The sequence below is a fragment of the Trichechus manatus genome, unplaced genomic scaffold (assembly GCF_000243295.1).
Source record: "Trichechus manatus latirostris isolate Lorelei unplaced genomic scaffold, TriManLat1.0 scaffold00038, whole genome shotgun sequence".
Taxonomy (NCBI): Eukaryota; Metazoa; Chordata; class Mammalia; order Sirenia; family Trichechidae; genus Trichechus; species Trichechus manatus.
The window spans coordinates 14,190,322-14,206,328 of record NW_004443974.1 but is presented as its reverse complement, the minus strand read 5'-3'; the positions used below and the strand labels follow the sequence as shown (position 1 = coordinate 14,206,328).

The 16,007-nt window shown below is 47.2% G+C and overlaps 1 protein-coding gene across 4 annotated transcripts in view; it reads right to left on the bottom strand.

Moving 5' to 3' along the window:
• Nucleotides 1-16,007, bottom strand: part of USP20 (ubiquitin specific peptidase 20) — a 47,949-nt gene that overhangs the window by 11,922 nt on the left and 20,020 nt on the right. For 3 of the 4 annotated variants that reach the window (XR_002823997.1, XR_002823998.1, XM_004375757.2), the window contains exons 2-10: nt 15,012-15,114; nt 12,543-12,639; nt 10,609-10,662; nt 8,894-8,956; nt 8,249-8,380; nt 6,591-6,687; nt 5,983-6,052; nt 4,594-4,707; nt 3,166-3,244 (exon numbers count right to left, since the gene is read on the bottom strand). Coding sequence is in view for 2 of the 4 variants with exons in the window: in XM_004375757.2 (XP_004375814.1) it covers nt 3,166-3,244; nt 4,594-4,707; nt 5,983-6,052; nt 6,591-6,687; nt 8,249-8,380; nt 8,894-8,956; nt 10,609-10,662; nt 12,543-12,623 (690 nt within the window). In the remaining 2 variants the exon portion in view is untranslated. Of the gene's footprint in view, nt 1-3,165; nt 3,245-4,593; nt 4,708-5,982; nt 6,053-6,590; nt 6,688-8,248; nt 8,381-8,893; nt 8,957-10,608; nt 10,663-12,542; nt 12,640-14,985; nt 15,115-16,007 lie in introns of all 4 variants that reach the window. The other variant, XM_023730805.1, reaches the window with a different exon arrangement.

Below are 16,007 nucleotides of genomic sequence, written 5' to 3'. Positions count from 1 at the left end.
CTGGAACCAGGGGCTGTGTCAACAGGAGGCACTGGCCACAAGTACCCTACTGCTTCCGCTGATGAGGACACCAGCCACTTCTGTCTGGCGACTGCCTCGTGGGTGCCCTGCGCAGATGATCTAATCAACTCCTCACAGCAGACTCTCTAGGCAGTCCTGTCCTAACCCCCATTTTACTGAGGAGGAGACTGAGGCTCAGAGAGGTTAAGGGACTTCCCCAGGTCGCCCAGCTATAGCTGGGAGAGCCGAGATCTGAACAGAGATCCATCTGACTCCACAGCTCATGCTCTTAACCACCTGTAACTCTGCTTCAAATTCAGTGTGGAAGGCCAGAGAGGATGAACAACATTCAGCCACTAAAGTGCCCTTGCTCCTGACAGGCCAGGCCAGTGGGGGTGGGCAGGGAGCGCCCTGGAGGGCGAGGGGGTGACACTGAGGGGCCGTGCACAGATAGGGCACAGCTGAGTTGTGCACCAACAGCTCTCCCCAGCAGGGCCAGGCCACCCACATCATCAGCCCTTCCTCTGGCTCTCTCTGCTCTGCCAGTACCCAAGCCCCTCGCTTGTCTGTGGCCTGTGTGTGCCCACGCCTTCCCTGGCCATCGCAACACTGAAGGGCACACAGGCTGGGGTGAAGACAGAACACCAACTTCCTGCACACCTGTGCAAGGCTGGCCATACTGCCACCTACAGGCTGGCTGGGTGCTCAAGTCACAGCCTTGTTGACTTTATTCTGACTCCTCTATGACCACGTCCCCAACCCAGCCAGGCCTCTGGATAGCCTACCCACTGAGCCCAGCCCAGAGCTGTGCACACAACAGAGGAAGTGCTTTGAAAGGTTACAGAGTGATGACTGCAGCCACCCACTGGCAGCTAGTGACATTTAGTGGTAGTGTCTGGGCCCCTGGAGGAGGACCTGGGTTCAAAGCCCTGCTCTTACTCTCACACTCTCTGACCCTCATGTCAGAAGCAGCCCCCAAGCCCAACTCCTGACTCACATGAGGTCAAGGTTCTGTAGTGGCCAGACCCAGCCAAGCACCCACACATCTGGAGAGGCCTTGTTCTCTTAGCTGTAGCAGAGAGAAGGGAACACTCTGGATGGATTTCCTTAGGCAAAATGTCAGACACCAAGAGCAATTAACCACATGCTCATCTTGAATTAGGGAGATGAGGGAGGAGAAGAGAGTCCTGTGTCGGGTGCACTGAAAGGCTCTTTTAAGAGGTCTTCGGTATACCATCTAGTTCTCTTGCTGGTTCTTCCTTTTAACAAAAGTACTATGTGTCCAACGAGGAAAGTATTAGCCCAAGAGACAGAAAGGGCCACATAAACCAGAGACTTCATCAGCCTGAGACCAGAAGAACTAGATGGTACCCGGCTATCACCAATGACCGCCCTGACAGGGAACACAACAGAGAGTCCCAGATGGAGCAGGAGAAAGGTGGGGTGCAGAACTAAATTCTAGTAAGAAGACCAGACTTAATGGTCTGACTGAGACTGGAGGAACCCTGGAAAGCATGGCCCCTGGATTCTCTATCAGCCCAGAACTAAAACAATTTCTGAGGCCAACTCTTCAGACAGGGATTAGACTGGACTGTGGGACATAAAGTGATACTCGTGATGAGTGTCCCTCTTAGCTCTAGTAGATACAAGAGACTAAACGGGCAGCTTCTGTCCGGAGGTGAGATGGGAAGGCAGATAGGGTTAGGAGCTGGCTGAATGGACATGGGGAATCAGGGGTAGAAAGGAGGAGTGTGCTGTCACAGTATGGGGAGAGCAATTAGGGTCACATAACAATGTATGTATAAACTTTTGTATGGGAGACTAACTTGAAATGTAAACTTCATTTAAACTACAACAATAAAAAATTAAAATTAAAAAAAAAAGTACTACGTGTCCATTGCCACAATCTCAATCCATGCAGAAGCATGACAGCATCATCTGGCCATTAAGAGTGGCCCTCAACTGGGTCTACATTTCAGATTCAGACATGCTCCCTGCATTTTGTCTGAGAACCAGGAGAGAGGGATGCCACATAGCAGCCAGGCGTCCCCACTCAGTGTCCTCACCAACAGACCAGGAGACATCGTACACAGAGTGAGGGCGGTACTATGGGGAGAGCAGAGCTCAGCGAGGTTTGAGTCCTATCCCTGCCACTATGTGCTGTGTGACCTGGGAAAGCAGCAGAACCTCTCTGAGCCTCACTCCTTACTATAGCCTGTGGTGATGACCATGCCTGCTTCAAGAGAGCTTGGAGAGGACTAAACAGGACCGTACCTATTATGTAGCACGTACACAGTGACTGCTTAATAAATGGCAGGTGGTATACTCTCAATCATCCTGGATGTTATCAATTCCCAAAAAGGGTGGTGTTCAGGCAGTGTTGGGCTTTTCAGGCAGGAACCTCATGTTCAGGCTTGACAGGCCCAACTGAGGGGTGGGTGGAGAAATACCCAGAAGGGATGGGAGGCAGGGGAGGGGGGCAGACGGAGAGAGCCACAGCATCCCTCAAATAACCACTGCTCTACCTCTGGTCCCACATTCAATCAGCAGAAAAGACAACCAGGCAGGCCCAGCCCCACCCCACACCCCAGCAGTGAAACCTAGGCCATGTGCAGTCTGGGGCAGGGACCTAGACCATGTGAACTATCAGCTCAGCTCACGACTAAGGTATAGACCTGGATGCATTCTGCTTCATCTTGGTTCCATGATTTTATAAAATAGAAACATATGGCTGGTTTCAAAGAGGTTCTCTAGATTAAAAAATTTAATAAAAGTGAAATAAATTCTGCTTGTGGTTTGAAGAACAAGAAAGCTGTGTGCCATTTTGAGTGTACTGCTGAGGCGCACAGACTTTGGAGTTAGATTGCCTGAGTTCAAATTTCCCCTCTGCCATTTATCAGCTATGTGACCCAGTCAAGTGACTTGCCCCCTGAACCTCAGTTTCCCCAATCTGTAAATACCAGGAGTACCTACCTCAGCAGGTTGTTGGGGGGCGGCAATGTCCTCAAACACATAAAGAACCCAGGCAGTGAGGGCCTGGTATTTAAGATACACCTAGCAAAGGTTAGGGTTGTTGCTATTTTCCATTCTGGTTTTGGCTTCAAAGCCAGGCCTGGTAGGTAATGGCCCTTGGTATCCCCTGGGCAGCTCACTCAGATGGCCTACCTGCTGGGCATAACCTCGGAACATTGGGTTGACCAACTTGATCCCGTGAGACAGGCTGGTGGGAACCACGTAGCTTGGGCTGTTGGAAGACCAAACCCATTAGTCCACGTGGCCTGCACTAAGCTACTCAATCCCATGAGAGGCAGGCAGGCAGGCAGGCAGGCAGGCAGGCAGGTAGCTAGTAAGGCTGGATCGGACTCAGTGGAATTTAACTGAAATTGGGAAATGTCTACCCTGTCAGGAGCCCCAGCAAGCTCACACATCTCTACGCTCAAGAAGGAAAATGCCAAGTCATGGCTGCCTCAACCAGACAGAGCTCTTGACTGTGATGAGATAATTTCTAGCTAGTCCACAACAAACCCACTTTAAAACTTACTTGTTTTCATTTAAAAAGTGTATCTATAGGGGTTTTTCTAAACTCAAAAGAAATATATTTTCACTACTGAAAAATTTAAAATCACCACTAATCCCACCACCCATAGATAACTACCATTAAGATTTCCAGATTTACTACGGGACATAAAATGATACTTGCGAAGAGTGTGCTTCTTAGCTCAAGTAGATACATGAGACTAAATGTGCAGCTCCTGTCCCGAGGTAAGATGAGAAGGCAGAGAGGGTTAGGAGCTGGTTGAATGGACATGGGAAATCAGGGTGGAAAGGAGGAGTGTGCTGTCACAGTATAGGGAGAGCAACTAGGGTCACATAACAATGTATGTATACATTTTTGTATGAGAGACTAACTTGAATTGTAAACTTTCACTTACAGTACAACAATAAAATTAAAAAAAAAAAAAAAAAGATTTCCAAATTTTTCTGTGAAAAATTCAGACATATATACAAAAGCACATGCCAGTGTATGCTTAAATAAACTTTGTTTCTTACAAAACTGGAATTATACTGCATCGTACTGTTTTCCAATCTGTTTTTATATTTAATATATTTCTAAGTACTCACTGTAAATTACTCCCCAATTTGAATTTTCCCGGAGGAACAGATGTAATCCAAGCTCCTGGTCTTTACATTCATTTCACACTGAACTAGAAGGCCATGCCCCGTCAGCACTACCCCTGACTTCTGCTTATCTTTCACGGTCACAGTGACAGCCAAGAGCTGGGACTGGTTATGACATGTCTCTGGGGCAGTATCAACACCATGGTTGAAATTCTAGCTCCACTTTTCACCATCTGTGTGACCATGAGCAAGATGTTTAAATCTCTCTGAACCTCAGTTTCCCATTTGTGTAGGCTGGGTACAACCTACACCTCACAGGGGTGCTGTAAGTGTTACACAGGGTAAAGTATGTCAAATGCTTGGCTTGGGACCAAGTCTACAGGAAGGGCTTGGTAAGTGGCGGGGGTGGGGAGGGGTGGCACTGATAAAACTCCCCACCCCCACACCTCTGCCCAAGATGAGGGACTCACTCACCGTTTCTTGTGCCAGACCTCAGAGACCAACTTCTGGTAACTTTTGCACAGGGCTGGCTTCTTGTCTGTGCGCACTAGGCCGCCACACTCCAAGAAGAACTGGGTCAGCGGAGGGCTAGGGGCCGGAGGAGTGGACAAGGTCAGAAAAGAAGAGGAAGATGGTGTCATTTAAGAAAGAGCTAGGCAGAGAAGCAAAAGCCCTGAGTGCTCACGTGTGGACATGCAGTGGCCCCCAGACCCAGGAACGCTGATGGATAGCTAAAAGGACTCCATCCTCTCCTCTGTAAAGTCAGATGTGAGCTCCCTGAAAGGGGAGGGCTCGAGAGGCCAGGAGCCTGCTGCTGTACCAATGAGGAAGGAAGCAGTTCCTGCTCCTCCCATGAGCCCATTCCTTGGAAACCCTTCCTGGACCTGAAGGAGTCCCCCTTGCTCCTCACTTCCTTCTGTTTTTAAAAATAATCTTATTACATAAGAAATGTACATTTAATATAGAAAAATTAGAAAATATAGGTAAGCAAAGAATAATAACTGACCATAATCCAACCACCTAAGGAGAGCCACTCTGAACATTTTGGGGCATATCCTTCCAGACTTTCCTGTGCATATGTATTCAGTCCTTCCTTCCTTCACACATATACTAAATCGCCACTAGGTGGGAGGCCCTGTGCCAGCCACAGCAGATGTCCTGGCCTCCTGGAATTGACAGCCTATTCTAGATGGAAATTAGTATTTTCTCCAAAAAATGGAATTGCATCATACAAAACTTTATAACCTCTTATTTTATCCACTTACCATATCGTGAACCCCTTTCCACTTCAATAAATATTTCCCTGAATTATTTTTTTTATATATCATTTTTAGTTACTTACATTTCTGTTTCACTGTAAGGCTGGGCTACAGTGAATTTACCAATCCCTTGTTTCCAATAAGGAGCCCTGGCTGTATAGTGGTTAAAGCAATCGACTGCTAACCGAAAAGTCGACAGTTTGAACCTCCCAGCCACTCCCAGGAGAAAGAGGTAGCAGTCTGCTTCCGTAAAGATTACAGCCTTGGAAACGCTATAGGGCAGTTCTACTCTGTCCTACAGGGCCACTATGAGTCAGAATCCTGGCAGTGGGTTTGGTTTTTTTGTTTTGTTTCCAATAAACAACAGAATGATAAGCATCCTTGTACATACAATTTTCTTAACATCTCTGATTATCTTCTTAGGATAAATTACAGTAGGAGGGACTGCTGGGTCAAAAGGCATGCGCATTTTAGGGATTCTGAACTGTATACAACTACACACAGGCAATAAGAGCAACACAGCCCGGGGCTGCTGCTGCTATTTCCAGGGCTTGGCCAGGGACAGCTCCCAGCCCTGCCCTTTCCCCACGAGGTAACAACCTACCAGTTGGATAGGGCCTGCAGGGCAGCATTCATGTAGCAGGAGTTTCCGAGGTTCTTCATGCCTGTGAGACCTAGGAAACAACATAACGGGGGGCGGGGGGTGTGAGGGTACTGTCCTGGCAAGGAAACCTCCAAATTCACACTCAGATAGGGGCTGTGGCTCGCAACCCCCAGGACCCAGCCAGAGCAGGACATGGGTGGCTGGTGTTTCACTCCAAAAATCTTTCCAGTCAGTTAATGTTCTTGTCCACAAAACCTGTGGTTAACTGAGTGTATTAAATATATGAACTCTTCACCCCTCGACCCAGCCTGGCCCGCTGTCTGCACTGTACAGACGAGGAGGCCAAGGTGCAGGGGGCTGGCTGGCCCAGAGGCACATGGCTGGGAGTGGGGACTAGGACTGCCAGGCCTCCAGGACTGAGCTGGGTGGCCTCAGCTTGGATGTAGACTAGTCCTTGTGGCACTCAAGAGGGAGCCACCACGCCCATACATGTTGTCATCCCGTCCTTTCCTGTCCATGGTGGCACAGTACGTGTGGAGAAAAATACCTCAGTGCTTTCCACCCTCAGCCAAGACCCAAACAGCTTCCTCCATCCTGGGGGCTATTACCTCGAGGTTTCAGGTCATCGTCCTCTGACTCAGACTCTCCTTCATCAGCCACAGCGATAGGGACAGCTTTCAGAGGGTGAGAGGGTGATGAAGAGTCCTGTGTTAAAGACCCAGAGTGAGGAAAGATAACAGGGTGGGAGGGAGAGGGATTGGGGTCAGAGGCCCATGTACCTCCCAGAAGAAGAAAGCCCAGACCCACAATCCCACAGCCCTGCCCTGACATTAGCTGGTGGCTTCACCTTGGGAATTCCCTAACTTGTATTTCATTTACAACAATGGATAATAATAATGTATTTTATTTATAATAAATTTAGAAAAAAAACCAGAAACATAAAGAAAACACAAAAATAACCACGTTAACAATAAACAGTTTATATATACACGTATATTGCTGTAAATATATATTAAATATGCATACTATTACATACATATAACAAAAATGGGATATTGTATACACCCACTCCTCACTTATCGACATGTTAGGTTGCAAAGACCAGGTCGTTATGTGAAAATCGGTGTTATGTGAAAATGGAGGATGACCACATCAGACCACAAAATGGAGGATGACTACATCATTACATAACTGCCAAATAACATCATTACATAACTGCCAAACCACTGAGAATCACGGCCCAGGCAAGTTGACATATTATCTTAACCATCACAGGCAGCATTATTCTCACCTTGCACCTTGGCATTCATTACTGCCAGACGTATGTCATTAATGTGCAAAATAGTTGGACAGTAGAATTTTTACTCTTGTCATAAATGCAAAATGTCAGATAATGAGATAGTCGATAAGTGAGGTGTAGGTGTGTGTTGTTTTATAGCCTTTTTAATAAAGTCATAAACATCTACCATGTTCGTAAGTGTATTCAATAAACATTTTATTTAACACCTACTTATGTGACAGCCACTGTTCTAAGCATTGAGGCGAAACCACAGTGAGCAAAGTCCTGGTCTCCCTGGATCTTCTAGGGAACTTCTGGTAGGAAGTTCTAACAGCTACGGCCTAATGACCATATCCCAAGAGCAGACACTGGGCTGAGGCCCTCAGATGTGTGAGCTCACTAAGCCCTCCAACTTTGATGGCTGCACCCATTCTATTGCTCTGAGTTGATGTAACACCCAGGTCATTTCCAGGTGTCCCCCCTGGAGAAGCAGGTTGCAGTGACTACTGGTTGGCTTGTTATTCCCTCAGAATATATTTTGAGATTTGGGATTGCCAGTTGCCATCTGTGACCTCACAAAGCCCCACTCCATAAGCTTGGTAGGCATCTGCATTCTCATCGAAGCCTCCAGAAAACACCACTCCACAGCTCCCAGGCTCACCCCACCAACTGCGCTCACCACACTGACTCATAACACGTTTCAGGTCTGCCTACCCTGGCCTTGAGCTCTTTAAGGGAGGTCCTACCCTTAGTCATTTTTCACCCTTATCACCTCACACAAGCCTTGGCACGTAGTTGGGGCTCAGCAACCATTTGGTGACGTGAGCGCCTCAAAGTAACCTAAGGATGCTGATGACCCAGGAACAGACTATGGCTTGTACTCCACCAATGCATGAGTCACGTTGACCCCTGGCCACTCCAAGAAGAGCAGACCAACAGTTCTTGATGCAGTCTCACAACCTATTGACCCCCGTGCACCCTCCTTACCTGCTCTGAGAACTTAGGTGACGGGCCTGGTGCGGGGGCCGCCAGCCGCTGCTCCAGGAACACCTCCTTCGCACAGGCATAACACCATACCCGGAACGTGGTCAGATTCACTGTCAGGTTGTGCTTTTTTACCTAAAGGTAAAATTCACCGAGAGGCACCTTGGAAGACAGGCCTGGCAATCTGCTTCTGAAAGGTCACAGCCTTGAAAACCCTATGGAGCTGTTCTACTCTGCACACATGGGGTCGGCATAAGTTGGAATTGACTTGATGGCAACTAACAACAACAACATCCAAAATAAGGTCAAGGATACACAGGACTAACAAGAGCCTTGAGCCCACACGGGACTCTCTGGGCCTCATGAAGAGGTCCTGTCAGGATGGAGGTCTGGAAGCTCCATCTTTGCTCACCTTCCCATCAGGAAGACCAATGGCTGCCATTTATTGGTCACGTACAATGTGCTAAGTGCTTTTACCCAAATTATCTCTTGTTTCTTTAGAGCAATCCTGCCATGATTATCCCCCGTTTTACAGACATGACCACTGAGGCCCAGAGCAGGTATATGGAGCTAGCAGGTGGCTGGATCTGGGGTTTGAGCCCAGGGCTGTCTGATGGCAGAACCCGTGCTCTCAGCTACCACACTTACCTGTGCATGGATGGTGCTGTGGTCATCAAAGGATTCTCCGCAGCCAACATAGGGGCAGGCAACCTGGGGAGAAGGAAGGAGAGTGGGCCGGGGTGGCCAAGAGGATGGTCTCAGAACAGTGAGCTTCTGACTACATTCCCTATCTCTACCCTACAGGACCCACAAGGGATTGAGGCTCTGCCACCCTGAAGTTCTCACTGGGCAGGGATGGCCACCATCCTACGTGCCCCTGCCCTCTGAGTTACACAGGCAGTTTGCCCTGGGCTGCTGCTCTCCTGTGAGAAGGCCAGGCAGAGGTCACAGCTGGGACCTGGGCAAAGCTAAGGCCAGACTGCTTGTGGCCCTCTCCCCTTCTACGCAGCCCTTTTACACCAAACTATCTCCCAGACTCTCCCTCACTTTCTGATGGGCCAGTTACTGGGGCCCACACTTTTGGTGGGGGATCCCAGGCCTCACAGGTATTTTATAATGAGGGACCAGGTATTCAAAACGAAGTGTAGAAGAGGCTGGGGCCCAATACTGACCCAGTGTCCCACAGTGGGGCCCACATATCCCCCTGATTTTGGCCTTGCACTCTCCAATCCCAAATCTACCCTTCCTCCAAAGCCCAGCTTAAGTGCCTCCTCACTGTGGGCATCCACTCCAGCCAGCAGCCAATGATGACTCTGCCTGCTTCTCCACAAGAACATATGCTGTCTTTTCCACTGTGATGGGCACTGCCCAGGTTGGTGAGGGCCTCGTAAAGGATGTGTTATTTCCTGCATGAGTCTCCTATCTGTCTCTCCAGGGGGACCAGAGGCTCCCAGGAAGTAGAGCCACATCTCACACTTCTTGTCCCCTCGGTGCCCAGAATAGTGTCTTGCATACAGTAAACATTCTACTATTGCCCAGAGAGAAGAGGCCAGAATTCCACTAGGGGCCCCTGTGTCTTCTGCAAAGACTGACTTGGACTGTGATGTCTTCACCCCCAGTGCTGTCTTGTCTTTTTTCTTTTCTACTTGGGTTTTTCTTTTCTTTTTTCTTTTTAAGAAATTTTATTTTAAGTAACAATCATTTTTACTATGCCTATAAAATGTAATATATACTTTTAGAAACTGTGGAAAATATCACAAAGTCACAGAGGAAAAAAGACAATTACCTGTAATTTCATGTCCAAAGAACATCACCATACCTACTTTTACTCTTTTCAATAAGCAATAATAATCAAAAACATGACCAGATTTTACTGGATACTTTCTATGAGCCGTGCACAACCATGCCAAGCAGGTCACAGGCATCATCTTGTCAAACTCTACCCTAATCCCATGAGGCAAGGACCATCCTCAGTGTTAGGGCCCTATTTTATAGACGAGGAAATGAAGCCCAAAAGAGAGAGGACAGATAACTAGTAGGAGGGAGTGCCGGGGTTCAAACCCAAGACGTCTTGTATCTCACATACAAATGTGAGTATAGAATTTCGTTTTGACTTTTTACAAAGATGGGGCCATTCAGTCCATATTCTCTAACCGGCTTTATTTTCTTGTTATTTTTAATGGCTGCTGGGGAGGCCAGCCCAGGGACTTGTTGACTCTGGCACCCTCTTGGCTTGGACTTGGGAACTGCACCTGCAATGTCCAATGCCCGCCCCTGCCCAACATTTCCATCAGTGGCGACCAGGGGCAAATGTTCCCAGCCCATATTCACAGAGTATCCCAATAGCTGTAAGGATACTTTACCTGGAGACAGGCCCACAGGTTCGGTCCAGCAACACCACAGGACTGACAGGTTCCCTGCATGGGTGAAGATGAGAGAGAAACAGCAATGTGTGAGCTGACCAGGAGGCTTTCTCACTAAGCACAGGTGCTGCTCCTGCAGGCAGGGCACCACACACCTGCTCCACCTGGCCTATGCTTAACACCCTACAGGTGCCTCAGAAAGGCCTTCACCATCCTACCAACCTAAATTAGCTTCCCCATGGGGCAGGAGTAGGAGAGAGACTTTACACTTGATTGAATTTTTTTTACCATGTTATCTGTGAAAACATTTTCCAATTATTTAAAACTTAAACAGATCCCTTAAAATAGTCTCTCATCACACCATCTACTCTTCCTGCCTACTAAGTCTTTCTTCCTATCTAGACTATGGGCTCCATGAGAGAGGGGTGGTTTGTTTTGTCCACGCAGTGTATGCATCTTTTTTCAAAAGCTTTTTGGTCATTTGCGTTTCCTCTATTGTGAACTACCTGTTCATATCCTTGTCCCTTCTCGGCATTTTAAAACAATGTTGATTTTATTCTGTAAATTTTGTATTTTTGAGGTGTTCAAGACACGGTCTCTGAAATGCTGGCCCTGAGACACCTCCAATTGTTCTTGATCTTTCTGCTCCAGAGGCACCCACAAACTTCCAGAAGGCTGCTTGTTCTGCCCTGATCTTCCTGTGTGCTGCCTCCATCCTCCACCTTGTTCATCTCCTTCCTGCTCTCAGATGCCACTACTTCCTGCCTGCTTTGTAGGGAAAATCCTCTCAGTGTGCCTCACTTCTTCCTTTGGGTAGACTTAGAAAGAAACTCAGCATCAGGCAGTGCAAATGCACCAGAGCCTCACTGTCCCCCTCCCTGAGGCCACACAAGAAGTTGAAACTGCCTCAGAAGAGCTATAGGTACTTAGAAGAACTAGATCCCTCACCCAAGCCCACAGCTAAACCAGCTCAGGCCAACGGGCCACTGGAAATCTGCTGGTACAGTGAGGCTAAATGGCCAGCAGTAGGGTGCCCGGAAAGAACACCAGGTGGTATCTCTAGGAATTTGACCCAATTATCTCATTTCTGGCCCACATGTAACTGCACACATATAAAATGGTGTTTCTACAAGGCTGTGCACTGCAGCATCATTTATACTGGCAAGAAACTGCAAACAGCCCACGTGTTCATCCATAGAGGGTTAGTTACCATGTCCATACAAGGAAATACGATGCAACTTAAAGACAAAGAAAAGAATGAGAACACTGTCTCTATATACTTACGTTAAAAGAGCCCCAACATATATTGTTACATGAATAAAGCAAATTATAGAGCAGTGTCCATAGTATGCTACCTTTTATGTAAGAAAGATGAAAACTAAAAACTAAGTATATTTGCTTAATTTGCTTATATGTGCACAAGGAAACTCTGAAGAGATACAAAAAAGCCAATGGAAGTGGCTACCTGAGGTTGGGGAGGGTGGGCACAGGAGTGGGGATGGGACTTCTTGCCATTTATCTTCTTACACTGTTCATTTTTAAATGATTAAAAAAAAATTGATTTAACAAAAAAGCCTCCCTAGCCCAGATGAGGTCCACCTTCTCATCTCAGATGGCCCTGAGCCCTCCTCAGGTCACACTGTAAATGTCTGTGGACTCTGAAAGCATGATTCATTCGCTTCCTCAGAAAGGCTCTGTGCACCTGCTCCAACAGCTAATGGACAGAGAGCATTAGTGGCTCCCAAATGGACTGGTCTAAATGATAATTAACAGCTATTAGGACACAGCCCCAGGAAGAGGGCCTCCCAAACAGACGCCAGCTTTTCCATTTATACAAAAGGCTGAGCTGAGACTGTTGGGGAGCCAGTTCTTCCACTACTTAGAAACACTGTACCCCAGGAACACGGCCCTGGTGTGTGCCTTGACCCCTTTACCTTAGATTTGAGCAGCAAATCCTCTTTGGTCACCTCCCCTATTGAGTCAAGGTGAGGGCACAGGTCCCTGGAGTCCCCCATTCTGGCCTGGGCTCACCTATGAGAAGACACAAGGTATCCTGGGTTAATGGCAGCTGCTGCTGGTGGGAGGCAGGATAGGCTAGTGGTTAGATGCATGGACTTTGGTCTCGAGTTCCAGTTCTGCCACATACCAGCCGGTGACCCAAGAAAGATATTTAGCCTCTCTGAGCCTCATTCTCCTTGTTTGAGAAATGGGGATGATGATAACACCTACCGCAATGGGTTGCTCCAAGGATTCACAGAAATAATTCACAGTAAAATGTCTGACGCAGGGCCTAGCACCGGGAGAGCATGTGATAAACATTAGGTGTGATTACTAGAATTATTGGCAAGAAGGACATAGAGTCCTGCCTACATTCAGAGAGTTGCAGGCCAGAAAATCCAAACCGTGAATGCTTTTTCAGGAATAGCCAAATCCACGACCTGGAGACCACTCCACACTGAAGGGGAAGCAGAGGGGTAGCAGCGGGGAGAGGCATGGTTTCAAAACCCAGTGGAAAGGAAAGAAACAGATATTAATCCAGATCTTCTCTGAACAAGCAAGACCCTCTTCTCAAAAGCCTCTGAGAGGCCAAGTGCCCAAAAGGCCACTTATCCCCTGTCCTGTGAGAACCTCACCTCTGGAACACTTTCATACCACAAAACACCTAGGGAGGCAGTCAAAGCAGTATTCCCTCCAGAAAATGTCTTCTGAGAACACGGAGAAAGTCGGAGGGAAGGGCAGGCGAACAAATCTACAAGAAAGTCTGGAAAAATGTTCTGCCAAAACATCAACAGTGGTGTATCTGGGTGGTAGATTTCAAGTGATTAAAAAAAAATTAAGAGCTTTATTGCTTTTGTCTAAATGGTATATGTTCATTATAAAAACAAAAATCAGCTAATATGAAAAAGTGCAAAGCATAAAGTAAAATCAATCACTGTTGACACATGCTTCCTGTTATTCTTCTGTGTACAATTTATTTATTTTTTAAATCATAAAAAAAAAAGCTATTTCTGTTTTGAAAAATAAATGCTTTCCATGAAGGAACTCCTATGGTGGTGATGGAACGGTTCTGGATCTTAATCGTGGTGGTGGTGGTTACATGAATTTATACACGGGATAAAACTGCACAGGATTAAACACACACAAATAAGTGCATGTAAAACTGGTGAAATCTGAATAAGCTCCGTGATTGTACCAATGTCATTTTACTGGTTGTGATACTGTACTGTAGTTATATCGAAGACCATTGGGAGAAACAGGGTGAAGGGTACATGGGGCCCCTGGTACATTTTTTGCAACTTCCTACGAATCTATAATTATTCCAAAAAGTTGTTATTGTTGTTGGTAGGTGCTGCCGAGTCGATTTCAAATCATACCAACCCCAAGTGACAGAGCAGAACTGCCCCATAGGGTTTTCTAGGCTGTAATCTTTACAGAAGCAGATCTCCAGGTCTTTTTCCTGCACAGCCACTGGCTCGGCTCAAACCACCAATCTTTTGGTTAGCAGCAGAGCATTTAACCTTTGTGCCACCAGGGCTCCTTATCAAAAAGTTAAAAAATAAATAAGTAAATAAATGCTTTGGCTCCCTGATATTTCAGCAGAAATCCCAGCCAGGAATCTGACTGCTGATTAGACTCCAAACTGCTGCCAAGGAAGATCCAGATCAACCAAAACTGTAAGCGGAGCCATGAGGGGTTAGATCAAAGGCAGAGGCTGTGTGTCCACCAGATCCGGGAAGCGGACCCCCAGGTACCTCCTGGTGGCCCCCTCCCCACCGCAAGTCAGTTTCTCCTCAGCAGAGAGAGAGCGGTCAGCCAGGGGTTGCCTAGTGCAGACTCTCAGCTGGAAGATGAGTTATTGGGGATTAGCTGCCAGGTATCAGGCTAAGCACTTCACATGCATTATTTCCTTAAAAACTCCCCTAGCAACCTTTGCAGCAGATGTGATTAGCCCCATTTTACAGATGAGGAAACGAGGCTCCTTGTCTAAGGTGTGAGATAAGAGTGGTAGAGCTAAAACTGAAACCTAATTTGGTTAGACTCCAAAGCCTTCCTGTTTGCCTGTGCACATGCTCCTGCTTTCTTTTTAACTTATGGAAATTGCTAAACATAAACAAAAGTAGACAGAATTATGTAATAAACCTCTCCATGGCCCTGTCACCCAGCTCAACAATTAACAACTAATGGCCAATTTTGCCTCATCTTAACTTTCTACTTCCTCCCCATATAATTTTGAAATAAGTCCCAGACATCACATCATTTCATTTGTATTTCAGTATGTGTTTCTAAAAGATAAAGGACCTTAAAAAAACAAAGCATAACCACAATTCCATTATTTCACCTCAAAAGAAAAATCCATACTTCCTCCCCAGTCCATACCTGAGGGGAGGAGGCTGTGGGCCTACCTCTGGATAAAGTGGCTCCCCCAGGAAGCAGCCCACATTCACATTCTTAGCTGACAGTTGATGGCATTGATCTGGAGTTAAACGGAGGCCTCTGGCAAGGAACCTGGTGGAGGAGGGGGCAAACCAGCACACTTCATTATTTTAAAAATCACTCTTAGTACCAACTAGAGACCAAAAATAGCCCAGAATTCCTCCTAGGAAAAACAAGTGAGTTCCTGGATATTTGGGACACCCACAGGCTGGACACACTCCTTAGACCATCCACAGTGCCAACAAAAACACACAACTCCCAGGACAGCTAAAGAACGTGTGGGCAGGGCTGGCAAACAGGGCAGTGGAGCCTTCACTAGTCAGTGCTGGGGCATTACCTTCATGATCCCCCAGGAAGAAGACCTTTAACAGTCTGCAGGAAGGGGACGTGGGGCCTCTCCTCCTATTGCTCCTTCTGCCTCCCACAGCCTCTCACCCCTCTGGAGAGGAAGGCCTGACCCTTTACACACGTCACTGGCCCCTCCTTGATTATGGCTAGGCCTAAAAGGTCATTCTTTGAACCTCCCAAAGACCCTTTCCTTCTCAGAACCCTCAGCCTCCAAGTCTTCAGCAACCCTAAGCTACAGGCACAACAGCATTCATTCACGTGTCACCACTGCCCCCGTCCTCCATTCCTTGGTGGGCCACAATCTCCCAGATGTGGGCAGTTCAAAGAGGGAGGGACGGTTAGAAGCTAACATTTAAAATGGTCACATGACAACGACAGGGTTCAAGGTTCTAAATTCCAAACCTCCTCACTTGGAGCCAGGTTTTGTTTGCGTTTTTTCTGTTTGTTTGTTTCCACTAAGAGCAAGTGCACTGGTTTGGCGTTAGTCTTATACTATTTTAAGCTGTGGTACGTGGTTTGTTTTTCACTTCTTTGGTATGTGCCCCATCTCTCCAGCTAGATGGCTCAGGAAAGCGGGAGCCAGGTTATGACCTTGCTGCCCTACTGTCAAGAATGAT